This window comes from Nesoenas mayeri (genome assembly GCF_963082525.1).
Source record: "Nesoenas mayeri genome assembly, chromosome: W".
NCBI lineage: Eukaryota > Metazoa > Chordata > Aves > Columbiformes > Columbidae > Nesoenas > Nesoenas mayeri.
Window position 1 is genome coordinate 4101081 of NC_137553.1, and position 14033 is coordinate 4115113.

A 14033-nucleotide genomic window follows, 5' to 3' on the forward strand; every position below is an offset into this window, starting at 1 on the left:
CATCAAGGAAGGGGGCCATAGATGGGGCAGACCTTGACTGACATCCAGACTGATCAATAAGAGTATTCCATCCCATTAGTGTCATGCTTCAGATTTAAAGAGAGTCAGGACCTTTCGGGGTGACTCTTCCGCTCTCTCTCTCTGGGGTGCAGCCAGGGGAGTTTTGGTTGGGATGTTTAGTCCGGCCTTTTGCCATTTTGCAGAGGCCTCTGGGCTTTTCTGCCTTTTTCCTTTTTTATCTCTCTGGGATCGGCTGTTCAGGACTGGGGTATCACTTCCTGGGACTGGCTGCTTAGTGTGGATGGAGTTCATGGGGAATTGCCTTGAGTATCTTTAATTTCTATTTTATATGTATATTTACTAGTAGTGTATTAGTAGTATTTTGCTATTTTATTAAACTGCATTTATCTCAGTCCAAATTTCTTAGGGGGGAGGGGGGGGGGGGGGGGGGAGGGGGTGAGTGAGTGGCTATCATGGTTGTATTGCTAGCTCAGGTTAAAACACGACAGAGGGGCAGACAGAATAGGTGACCCAAATTGACCAATGAGGTATTCCATGCCATACCCAGCTTAAAGTTGGGAGGTCATGAGGGTCTTGCTCTCTTCATCCATGGCTGGCATCTGAAGAGGATGCTGCCCATTCTCCTGCCTGCAACCCTGATCCTGGTCCCAGTCCGTGCATCCCTGAATCCATTTCCTGTCTACTGCTGAGTCCAGTACAGGACTTCCTGGTGTCTGCTCTGCAGCCACTGGTGTGATGCCAACTGTCCCCTCCCCTTACCCCTGGCAGAGGACTTGTCAGGCTGCTGTACTACTCCGGGAAATTCAGTAATGGTTTTGTATATTTTGCATTATTTTCTTTCATTCTTAGTATCATTAGTAAAGCCTTTTAAACTTTCCAACTTGTCTCTCTCCCTTTTCCTCCTTTTCCCTTTCCTTAGTGGGGGTGGGGTGATGGTAATAGAAAGCATCTGCCACACTTTATTGTTGCCCTGCAATAAACGCTGACAAGTACCTAAAATTGGACATGGTACTCCAGCTCAGTATACATTCCTCTTGTCATTGGTCAGGAATTGGCAAGAATAACTCCCTCTTTCTTACACTTTATATTCGTCTTTGAAAACACCAACATGTATTTGCTTTTTTTGCAACAGCATGATATTAGTGACATGATCAGCTTCTGACACACAGTCAGTTTGTGATGCAGGATAAACCCCAAATCCTTTCAGGAAGAACTGTTATTTAATCTGTTGGACCTTAATCTGGGCTACTGATTATTTTTGCTAAATACAGCACTTGCCATCATTTCCTATTTAATTACACTCCATTTTTCCTTTCTTAAATAAACTTTCTAAATTACCAAATTTATTATTAATTCTGCTCTTGATTTTCAGAACATTCACAGTCACTTTCACCTTGGTGTCAATAAGCACACTCTCTATTCCATCATTGAGGTCATTAAAAAATCAGTTGATATGGAACCTTGAACAGACCCCTCTGCAATACTACCCAATAAATCCTTCCTTTGTTGATATATGCATGTGCGTCTGCATACCTTTGCCCACAGATACAAATATATGTGTGTGCCTGTATCTGAAAATATGGAGATATAAAACTGATCAGAGTACCTGGTTGGTTTTGGCGCTTGCTGAGTACTAACTCATTTAGCTTTCCTCCAATACAAACAAAACTCATAAGTGTAAATAGCATTTGCACTGGAATCAACTAACTTGTACCTTCCTCAGCTGACAACAGCATTTTTAACTAGAAAATATGGCAGGGCTGTTTTATTGATGCACATATAACACACATCAGTTAGCACATTTTAAAAATCTCTCTTTGCTTTTAAGAAATCATCCTACAATAAAACAAACAACACCAAGAAGGAAAATCAAAACATATTTCCAGCAGTTGAGCTACCTCAAGCTTAAAAACCAAAATGAAACAAAAAAAGCCCCACAATTTTCCTTTTCTCTTTTAATTTATAATAATAACAGTGAATTCTGATCCTAGCCTAGAATTCCTCTGAGGAACTGTATAACTCCATGGTATTTTAAAAATACATTTAGAACAGAAAGAGAAAAATGCAGGCTCATTTTAAAATTTCGCTTAGTTAAGGAAAACTGCTAAGCAAATATGGAAGGTGAAGTGTGTAAGGGAACAACAGACTTGCACAGTCTTGCTAGTGGGGTGCTCAGTTACACTGCTGTTAGAAATTCCCTACATAAAACTAAGAAGAAATGGTTTATTCTCAAGAAGTTTTATATATTCCTCAGAAATATCATGAGTACTAATAAGAACATTTTTTTAAAATAGAAAAATATTTAAAACATGGGCATGTATGCCATAGTAATGTACAACAACTGAATAAAAATCTGATCTTCCCACAGGACTCACTAAAAGATTTTTTTCTTTCCAGAGAAATCTTTGTTAATTCAAACTAACATGTTCAAAATAGCAAGGGCCAATAATCTAACAGTTTTAAGAACAGATTGCTAACTTGGTTTTGAATGTTTTTTAGATTAAATCAGTAACATTAACAACTTCACATTAATCAGTTGGTGCCAGCAGAATTTTTAAGAGGTATTCCTGTAGGCTCCAACACCAAACAGTAATCAATTAAGGAAGTCAGATGAAATGATGCAAAGATCTGAGTCATCAGTGGCAAAATCATCTCATCTCAGTAGTATCAAAGGAAGAGTAAAAAATATGCCATATACTTATTTCATAATGCAAGTAAATTATTGCAAACAGTCAAAAGATTTATCTAACAATTCCCAAATAACTACTGTAATCAAAATTTATGAAGTAACTTCACAAATCTATATTCTAGAGCGTATAAATAAATTTCTGTATGGATTATACAAGTTTTTTTCTTTTTACAGTGTTAAAGAACACAATTTAGGGAATACTTAATCTCTGAATAATTAACATCAACTGTGGTGGGTTAGCCTTGGCTTACAGTCAAACTCCCACCCAGCAGCTTGCTCACTCCCTCCTTCAGCATGGTTGGGCAGGGAGGGAGAGAAAACAGGAAGAACAGGAACAAGAAAGCTCTTGGGCTGAGATAAAGACAGGGAGATTGCTTATCAATTACCATCACAGGCAAACCAGACTCAGCTTGGGGAAAATTAATTTATTGACAATTAAAATAGATATTTAATTACTGATTTGGGTAGTCAGAAACACAAAGACAAACATTAAATCAACACCTTTCCTCCCCCCTTTCCCCAGCTCAACTTCACTCCAGACTCTTCTACCGCTGGAGGAATAGGAGGGTGGGAGGGTTCTGCTCAGTATATAATGTTTTCTTTCTGCCACTCCTTTCTTCTCACACTTTTGCTCTGCTCTGGCATGGGTTCTCCACGGTCTGCAGTTCCTTCTGGAATATACGACAGATCCATCACGAGTCCTCTGCCTGCTGCAGGGAATATCTGCTCTGCCTTATAGAACTGCATTCTCCTTCTTCTCTGACACCTTGGTGTTCCCTTCTCCTGTTCATGTCTGGAACTGGCTGTGTCCAGCACAGGGGCAGCCCCTGGTCTCTTCCAACAGAGGCCACCCCTGCTGACCTCCTGCCTGCTACCAAAACCTTGCCACATACACCAAATACACTGACTTAATTACTGAAGGGAAAAAAAAAATCAAATAAATACAGTTCAGTCCCTGGAGATCACTTAATATTTTTACATCTCTTGAGCATTTTTCTTTTTAATAGGGAAAAACAATAATGCCACTATTTTTTGTCTATATATTCCACCTGTGAACAACTATTAAGCACAAATAACATTGCTTTGTTATACAGCTAAGTTTTTGAACCTGCTGAGCTAGCAAAGATATCCACAGCAGGGCATTGAGAAGGGGGGCAATTAAATACCATTCAAAATACGGTTCTTATTTTTCCATACTCTTTGGCTATCACCATCATGAAGGCCTCTACCATGTTACATACCATAGAAAGCTACCTGACACAATCTGTAGTGCATTCTTTTTACCTTACACAAGCAAACTATCAGAATCTAGTAAAATTACTTCATGTTGATAGTACTAGAGACAGGATAAATCACAGATCAAGAATCAGATACCAAGAATGTGTCTCAGGGTGCTGAGGCCAGGCCCATTTGCAAGCAAATGAGATTGTGTGAAGCTGGCATGCTCAGTGATGCACTGAAAGGGGGCTGGACTAGATGATCTCTAAAAGATTCCTTCCAACCCAAACCATTATATGGTTCTGTGTGTTGCGGCCTTTGATATAATCTCAATCTGTTATAAATACTACTTTTAAGAACACCAGTAAATATTGAGAGAAACAAAATAAGAGTTTAATGTTTCACAAGATACATTTCTTTATTATCGTAATCACGGAAACATGATTTTGTACATGAATGTGTAAGTGAACATTAATCAATGCAATTAAATTTGTTTCAAGCATCAGGTAAACATATTACAGGACACTATTGTAAAGAACAAAAATATCTGCTCTCTGGTGTTACAATGCACATTTTGGTGCAAGTATTAATACACAATAGTGTTCAATTCAGCTATGTATTGCAGAATAACATGCCACAGTCCACTTCAAAGAGGGTCATGACATGCAGCTTGTTAATAAAATGTTGTGGTATATAAAACTGCCACATGTTAATTCATAAAATATATAGTGGTTTATTTGGATGATTTTGAAGTGATTTCATTGTGGAATTTAGTCCAGTACAAACATTCAGAGTTTCTTGTTATTTGGAACAGTCTCCTTTTAGGTGATGCATTTGGCTTCAGGTAGAAATGCCTCCCAGTATTTTATTAGCTTGCAGAGAAGGTAAACAAACAAATAAACAAAAAACACACACCTTACTTGAAGTACTGAATGCTGGAAAAGAACACACATACACCTTCCTCCTCTTGTACTAAATTTGTCTCCACTGGACAAAGTAAGAACACAGGTGCTTCCATTTACATGATCCATTGTCCATTTGTAAATTATCCATTCACATTATTACATGATGCATGAAAACGACAAGTAATAAATACACAAATCTGCAAAGAGTTATTCTTACACACTGAGCACATTGCCATAGAATACAGTTATACAGAATTTGTTTACACTATGAGTTTGCCATTCTTACCTCTAAAGGTGTTTTGTTTTCTAATTATTTTATTTTTATTAAACGAAGTTGGAGGTTTATATTGCCAGATTAAAAAAGGAAAGATTCCAGACACTCATTTGGGAACCAGGCCTACTTCTGAGTCACTGAAAGCTAGTTTACTGCTGTACAGTTTTCAGTACTACTTTTTTTTTTTTTTTTAAAAAAAAAAAGAGCAGATAAGCATTTGAGTATTCAAGTCTCTTCAGTAAGCCTACACACATATTTAATGCATTTTATTCCAATCTACAAATATTACTTGAATAAACAAGACCCTCTACTCCCCAACCCCCCCTCCCACCTCCCTGATGAAGCTTCTTTCTTGCTTCCCTGAGTTAGGGCTATGCAAGTGAGAACAGTAATAGCCGAGAAACAGCAATCACTATATTCTCCTGCAATATATTACAGACTAGAGTTAGTTCTCCATGTTTTAGAAACTGCTATACTTAAAGGCTGCCTTTTTAAAAATAATCTAATAAGGAACATATTAAGTATTAACTTGTACAAAAATTTTAAAATTTCTTACCTGCTGTTGTGTTTGCACTAATGATTCTAAGTACTTGATAATAACAGTTTTGAAGTCTTTCACTCGTTCCCTCTGTTAATAAAGTAAATAATTATAGCAGATTAACCTCTTAACCAAGCTTGCTTGAAAATCAATATTAGGTCCATACTGGAACCAGTACTGTTTAATATCATAATCAATGACATAGATAGTGGGATCGAGTGCACCCTGAGCAAGTTTGCAGATGGCACCAAGCCGAGTGGTGCAGTTGACATGCCTGAGGGACCTGAAGACATCCAGAGGGACCTGGACAAGCATGAGAAGTGGGCCCATGCAAACCTCATGAGGTTCAACAAGGCCAAGTGCAAGGTCCTACACCTGGGTCGGGGCAACCCCTGGTATCAATACAGGCTGGGGGATGAAGGGATTGAGAGCAGGCCTGCGGAGAAGGACTTTTGGGTACTGGTGGATGATAGATTGGACATGAGCTCGCAATGTGCGCTTGCAGCCCAGAAGGCCAATCTTATATTGGTCTGCATCAAAAGGAGCGTGGCCAGCAGGTCAAAGGAGGTGACTGTGCCCTTCTACTCTGCTCTGATGAGACCCCACCTGGAGTACTGCATCCAGCTTTGGAGCCCTCAGTACAGGAAAGAAATGGACATGTGGAAGAGGTCCAGAGGAGGGCCACCAAGATGATCAGAGGGATGGAACACCTCTCCTATGATGAAAGGCTGAGAGAGTTGGGGTTGTTCAGCCTGGAGAAGAGAAGGCTCCAGGGAGACCTTATTGTGGCCTTTCAGTACTTAAAAGGGGGCCCATAAGAAAGATGGGGACAGACTTTTTAGTGGGGCCTGTTGCAATAGGACAAGGGGTAAGAGTTTTAAACTAAAGGAGGGGAGATTCAGGCTGCACACGAGGAAGAAGTTTTTACTATGAGGGTGGTGAAACACTGGACCAGGTTTCCCAGAGAGGTGGTATATGCCCCATCCCTGAAAACATTCAGTGCCAGGCTGGATGGGACTCTGAGCAACCTGATCTACTTGAAGATGTCCCTGCTCATTGCAGGGGGGTTGGACTAGAAGACCTTTGAAGGTCCCTTCAACCCAAATTATTCTATGATTCTATCTAAAGCAAAACTGTCATTTATTTGGACAAAATTTTACATGCCTCAAATCTTTGCACTTCCTCACGAATGGTTTTGGAGATCTGTTCAAAATCTTTTTCCTCTTGCTGAACTTTTGTTTCCCACTGGCAAAGGAAAAACATGCAGAGATAAGACTGTGTTCTCTGTTCAGTCTATCAGTATCTGAACTTTTTTTTTTAGTATATTAGTGATAGTCATTCAAGAGTTGAAAAACACCTATTTGGTTTTTGACATACTTAAGTTTCAGTATGGTAACTTCAAAACAACAATTTATAGAGAATGTCATTACATCAGTGAAAACAATATCTTTAAGTTAATGATAATTGTATACCAAATTCAAAAATATCTTAATATTTTTATTAACAAATATTTAGTAACAAAAATTTTAAAGATTCTTTAGCAAAGAAAAAGGATCTTTAAAGCTTTATTAGCTATTCCCTTTACAAACACTGCTTTAAAGGAATCTAAACCTTTAAATTTTCTTACCTGTTCAACCAAACATGAAAAAGTCTCAAAAAATAGTTGCCTGTGCTTCCCTATTCACAGAAGAGATTATTAAATCTTCAGCTCTGCCCATGGCCAAGTAAATGCTTATCTTTATCGTATTTCTGCTGCAGATGACAAGCTAACAAGGATCTGTTTATTGGTCAGAACATATGTTATTTAGGCAAGCCAAAGCACAAGCTCTCTTGCTCAGTGGGGACTGTTTTAGGAGATAGCAGGAATAAAAAAAAAAAATGCAGGTAAGAGCACAGAAAGAAAATTCAGAGTAAGTGAAGCTGCTTGTAGGGTTTTGCCATACTGGGAACAAGGCATTAATATCAATACTACAAAACGCTTGGTCATGTTTATCCTTATTTTATGTCAAAAGACATCCAGCTACACAACTAAAAAAGCATCACCAGCTATATTACCTTATCATTACTAGACTTTCCTTTGCATCTGCTTTTATGCAACTATTATATTGCTAAATTTAAACCATCTGTGTAAGTATATAATAAAAAACCTATCATCCTGACAGTTCAGACATATGCATGCTAACAGACATTCTAAAAATTGAACTGTATCTGTTAATCTTTACATACTAACTGAATTTTGGGAGCCAATAGATCTGATAATGGTTATCTTTCTAAGAAAAAAGCAGCCAGGAAGCAACATACAACAATATAGTATATTCCTGCTAGCAACCTAGTGGTGCTATTTAATCACAAGAGCATTTTGAGTTGCAGTGTCAGCTTACTGTTGCAATATGTAATGAACATCTATTCAAATAAATATATTGAGATATTTAAGGTTTTAGTCTGTATTTATTTGAAGTTCCCTTATTGTCTTTTCAGACATACACTTATGGAGCTATACAGTAAGTCATAACAGGATGTGCTTCAGGGAAACACTAATATGTGCACAGCCTAGAGAGTCAGCTAATAACTAAAACAACATAAAATTCAGTCCAGGAAAATAGAGATAAAGATGCCTTAAAATAACTTGTGCCTTCCTATTACAGCAACTTAGAGTTGCCTGAAACTTCAGAGAAAGTGTCTATAGGCCTATGGACCCACATCCCAGTTTCATCATATCCAAACAGCAGAGTTTGTAGGAATTATCACTGGATAAGTTTGCCATCTTACAGTTTCTGACAAGGACAAATCTTCCCCTTGTTTAATATGGTGTTTTGAGGAATAATCTTTTACCTTTTATCTGCACAAAGGAACTGAGTCATGAATTAAGCTCAAGCTGCATAGGCTTTCACTTTTCAATGTCTCTGTCAAAACGACTACTCTTTAATGTCTTCATAAATGACTTGGACGCAGGACTTGAAGGAATGCTAAGTAAGTTCATCAATGAAACAAAATTGGGAAGAGCTGTTGGCACTCTGGAGGGCAAAAAGGCCCTGCAGAGGGATCTAGACAAATTAGAGAACTGGGCAATCACCAACTGCATGAAGTTTAACAAGGGAAAGTGTGGGAATGGCAGGACGTGCAGTTCCTGGATGATAAAGGAAGATCAATACTAACATGACCATCTGGACGAATAATACTAACATGATTAAATTACAATAATTAGTGAAAATATAATGGGCCTTGGACAGGTTATACAGAAGTATGTTTTTTATGAGTGTAAGGAGTGATAGCACAGGCAGGTGAGAATGATATCTCGGGCTGGAAAACCACCCCCAGTACATATGATGTATAAATAGTGAGTCTGGGCATGTGAATGAGTGGGTCAGAAAACCACCCACAAGATATGCATGGGAACGTGACTGGGAACAGTCACAACATGAGTGCGGTATGTGTGGAATAATGATTATTTAAAAAAACATCCTATCTAACTTCTTCGTCCAGGCCCATATCTGTAAACCTATAAATTGAGAACTGTTAATTAAAGAGAGCTCAACTTTGCCTCTCTTTGCTCTCCCTGCTGATACGACCTCTGCCTGTGTGTGCATCTCTGTCTGCGCCTCTGTGTACATCGTTCTCGGTCACCGCAGGCAAGTGCTGGATTTTGCACCTGGGACACAGCAACCCTGGATGGACATAGAGACTGAAGAACAAGAGGCTGGAGAACAGCTCTGTGGAGAGAGATCTGGGGGTTCTGGTCAACGACACGTTGAACATGAGCCAACAGTGTGCCCTGGCAGCCAACTGTGTCCTGGGGTGCATCAAGCACAGCAGTGCCAGCCGGTCAAGGGAGGTGATTGTCCCGCTTTCTCTGCACTGCTGCGGCCTCACCTGAAGCACTGTGTGCTGTTTTGGGTGCCACTGTATAAAAAGGATATAAAGTTACTGGAGAGTGTCAAGAAATGGGCCACAAAGTTGGTGAAAGGTTTAGAGTGGAAGCTATATGAGGAGTGGCTAAAGTCACTTGGTTTGTTCAGCCTGGAGAAGACCTCATCGTGGTCTACACAAGGGGAGAAGGAGGGGTAAGCGCTGATCTCTTCTCTCTGGTGACCAATGACAGAAACCGAGGGAACGGCAGGAATATGTGCCAGGGGAGATGTAAGTTGGACATTAACAAAAGGTTCTTCACCCAGAGGGTGGTAGAGCATGGGAACAGGCTCCCCAGGGAGGTAGTTATGGCCCCAAGCCTGGCAGTATTCAAGAAGAGATTGGACAATGTCCTCAGATACATGGTGTGAATTTTGCAGTTTTCCTATGCAGGGACAGGAGTTGGACTCAACGATCCTTGTGGGTCCCTTCCAACTCAGGACATTATATGATTCTATTCTAAAGAAGTCATCAACTCTGAATATATTTCAGTGGAAGCAATAATTTTCTGCCAGCATATTCAATTTCTGGATTTAATAACAAACTTCTTTAAACACATGATCAAGTAGGAAAAATAAATCCTTCAGGAACAACATCATTAATTCTTTTTATGAATGAGAAAGGATCATTGAGTATTTCTTACTAATCTAAACACTCAGGAATTAGTTTTGCCAATGACTTCCAGCTCACTTGTTGCATGGTGGATGGATGACATCAAGAGAGTCAACCAGCAAGAATGTGGTCACAAAAGTGATGCTTTTTTTCCCAGTCAACAAGGGCCTTTTTAAAGAAAAAAGAAATCCATGTTAATGAGCAACTGCAACACTGTATGTAAAATATATTGGAGTGCAGATAGAAGAAAGCAACTTTGGTTAGTGACCAATGAGGCAGCCAAATAAAATAAGGTGCATAAGAGACTGAAATGTGCAATGATGTTCTCCATTATTTCATGAGAAAAGAGTGGTGCATAACTAGAATGCATTAATGTTAAATAATTAAGCTCTCCTACCTCTTCAATTTCCTTAGTGAAGCGTGTTAGAAAAAAATGTATAATTTACGAAACTTCAACATGTTAGATGTTTACTGAAATTATACGTATATTTAAAAAAATAAGTAGATATGCTAGATCATTAAGCAAAATATGAGAACAGTTCTCTATTAGTCTTTTTCACTAGATTTTTAGCTTTAGAAGCCAAGAGATGTTCTTCTGACTACTCAAGTCACCTGCAACAGTTAAAAGAATTTTTAAACTTGTCCATGTTCATGTTCCCCTCCTCCCATCTCCCAGACTCTATAGAGAAGATATTCAACTGCCTTACATATCTCAGAATGGGTAACAATTGTGCACATCTCATATTTTAAATAAATTCATTTTAACAATTTCAGTAAATATGAAAAATAGCAAATACATTATTTAGAAAAACTGCATAAAACAGTGCATTAATGGGGACTGAATGAATCAGTACAAAAGGTCTGGCCTCCAGAAAAATAGAAATACTTGACAACATTACCTCTTTTATATCATCTTTAGCTTGCTGCAGTTTATCAGGTCTGTTGGCAAGTTGGAGCTTTGATTCAGCTTCACGTTTTTTTTGTAAAGTGACCTGAGCATCTTGGCATTTCTGCCAGCATTTCATTCGATGATCAAACACACCCTGTAAGTACAGGCATCTATTAAGCAATTGCAATTGCTAAAACTATCTAAATTCCTATTAGGGAAACATATTTCTGGACAAAACTGGAACAAGTGTACTCAAAAGAAATCTCACTGTGTCTTGGATTTCATTTGACAAAATGCTTGCACACCTAAATACCATCTAAAAATAACAGAGGGCATTCAAGAAGCCTCTTTAGAGCAGACACCTTGGTCTTGCAAATTGTTTTATGTTCCTTGTCCCATTGCAATACTACCAAAGCAACCACTGCAAACTGCTATAATACAAAAATGCTTCTCTAAATACAGATTCTAGCAAACTTTTAAACTGACTATATGCATAACTGGCTGTACATTTTTATTAGCAATGAATGGAGGTAGTACAATTTAAGTATACATTTTTATATCTTATGTATTCTATATAATAACACATAGACTATAACTACATATATTCTGTGTGTGTGTGTGTGTGTGTATATATATAAAATATAAAAATATATTCCCAAGAGCCTGACAAGTTCAAAGATATTTCTGGATAAAATTCTTAGGCACACCTGTGACGGGTTGACCCTTGTCTGGCTGCAGGACCCCATTCATGGCTGCTCTCTCATTCCCCCTCTTCAACATGAAAGGGGGAGAAAATAAGATGAAAAAACTTCATGGGTCAGGACAAAGACAGGAAGATCACTTACCAATTACCATCACAGGTAAAAATGACTCAACTTCTGGAAGATTATTTTATTGACAATTAAAACCAGAGTAGGATGGCGAGAAACAAAGACAAAAACTAAAACACCTTTCCCCCACCCACCCCTTCTTCCCAGGCTCAACTTCACTCCTTCATTCCCAACACCTCTACCTCCCCCCTGCCTGAGCAGCACAGGAATAACAGAATCAAAGAATGTTAAGGATTGGAAGGGACCTCAAAAGATCATCTAGTCCAATCCCCCTGCCGGAGCAGGAACACCTAGATGAGGTTACACAGGAAGGCATCCAGGCAGGTTTTGAATGTCTCCAGACTATGAGACTCCACAACCCACTTGGGCAGCCTGTTCCAGTGTTCTGTCACCCTCACTGAGAAGAAGTTTTTTCTCAAATTTAAGTGGAACCTCTTGTGTTCCAGCTTGATCCCATTACCCCTTGTTCTACCATTGGTTGTCACCGAGAAGAGCCTGGCTCCATCCACATGACACTCACCCTTTACATATTTATAACCATTAATAAGGTCACCCCTCAGTCTCCTCCAAGCTAAAGAGACCCAGCTCCCTCAGCCTTTCCTCATAAGGGAGATGCTCCACTCCCTTAGTCATCTTTGTTGCCCTACGCTGGACTCTCTTCAGCAGTTCCCTGTCCTCCTTGAACTGAGGGGCCCAGAACTGGACACAATATTCCAGGTGTGGTCTCACCAGGGCACAGTAGAGGGGAAGGAGAACCTCTCTGGACCTACTAACCACCCCCCTTCTAATACATCCCAGGATGCCATTGGCCTTCTTGGCCACAAGGGCACAGCGCTGGCTCATGGTCATCCTGCTGTCCAACAGGACCCTCAGGTCCCTTTCCCCTACACTACTCTCTAATAGGTCATTCCCCAGCTTATACTGGAACCTGGGGTTGTTCCTACCCAGACGCAAGACTCTACACTTGCCCTTGTTATATTTCATTCAATTTTTCCCCATCAACTCTCCAGCCTGTCCAGATCTTGCTGGATGGCAGCACAGCCTTCTGGCCTATCAGCCACTCCTCCCAGCTTGGTGTCATCAGCAAACTTGCTGATAGTACACTCTATTCCCACATTCAAGTCACTGATGAATATATTGAATAATACTGGTCCCAGTACTGACCCTTGAGGGGCTCCACTAGATACAGGCCTCCAACTAGACTCTGCCCCACTGACCACGACTCTCTGGCTTCTTCCCTTCAGTCAGTTTGCAGTCCACCTCACTACCCGATCGTCCAGACCATACTCCCTCAGTTTAGTTCTGAAGATGATGTGGGAGACTGTGTCAAATGCTTTACTGAAGTCAAGGTAGACCACATCTACCGCTCTGCCATCATCTATCCACCTTGTTATGTCCTCATAAAAGGCTATGAGGTTGGTCAAGCATGACTTCCCCTTGGTGAAGCCAAGTTGATTGCCCCTAATGATCCTCTTATTCTTGATATGCCTTGAGATGGCACCAAGTATACGTTGCTCCATCACTTTCCCGGGGATGGAGGTGAGGCTGACAGGTCTATAGTTACCTGGGTCCTCCTTCTTGTCCTTTTTGAAGACTGGAGTGACATTTGCTTTCTTCCAGTCCTCAGGCACCTCTCCCATCTCCCAAGACTTGGCAAAGATGATGGAGAGTGGTCTAGCAATGACCTCAGCCAGCTCCCTCAGCACCCGCAGGTGCATCCCCCCATCTGGACCCATAGATTTATGGATGTCCAGATTGCTTAATTGCACCCTAATCCAGTCCCCATCAACTAAGGCAAACTCCTCCATTGTCCTGACTTCCTCTGGGGCCTCAGGGGTAGGGGGCTCCTCAGGACAGCTTCTGGCAGAGTAGACAAAAGAAGGCATTCAGTAACTCCGTCTTCTCTGTGTCTTCTGTCACCAGGGCACCCACCTCATTCATCAGTGGGCCTACATTGCCTCTGCTATTAGTTTGATCTGTCATGTATTTGAAAAAGCTCTTTCTGTTGTCCTTGACCCTTCTCGCCAAGTTTAATTCTAAGGAGGCCTTAGCTTTCCTAGTTGCCTCCCTACACCCTCTGACAACAGCCTTATATTCTTCCCAAGTGACCAGCCCCTCCTTCCATGATCTATAAACTCTCCTCTTCCACTT

The 14033-nt window shown here is 40.1% G+C and overlaps 1 protein-coding gene across 1 annotated transcript in view; it reads right to left on the reverse strand.

Moving 5' to 3' along the window:
* Window positions 1-4635: 4635 nt before the first annotated feature.
* LOC308051391 (sorting nexin-2-like) overlaps window positions 4636-14033 on the reverse strand; it is a 47621-nt gene continuing 38223 nt past the window's right edge. The window contains exons 12-15 of the mRNA XM_080361819.1: window positions 11063-11206; window positions 6810-6890; window positions 5664-5735; window positions 4636-4800 (exon numbers count right to left, since the gene is read on the reverse strand). Coding sequence (XP_080217945.1) covers window positions 4750-4800; window positions 5664-5735; window positions 6810-6890; window positions 11063-11206 — 348 coding nt within the window. The 3' untranslated portion in view covers window positions 4636-4749. The remainder of the gene's footprint in view (window positions 4801-5663; window positions 5736-6809; window positions 6891-11062; window positions 11207-14033) is intronic.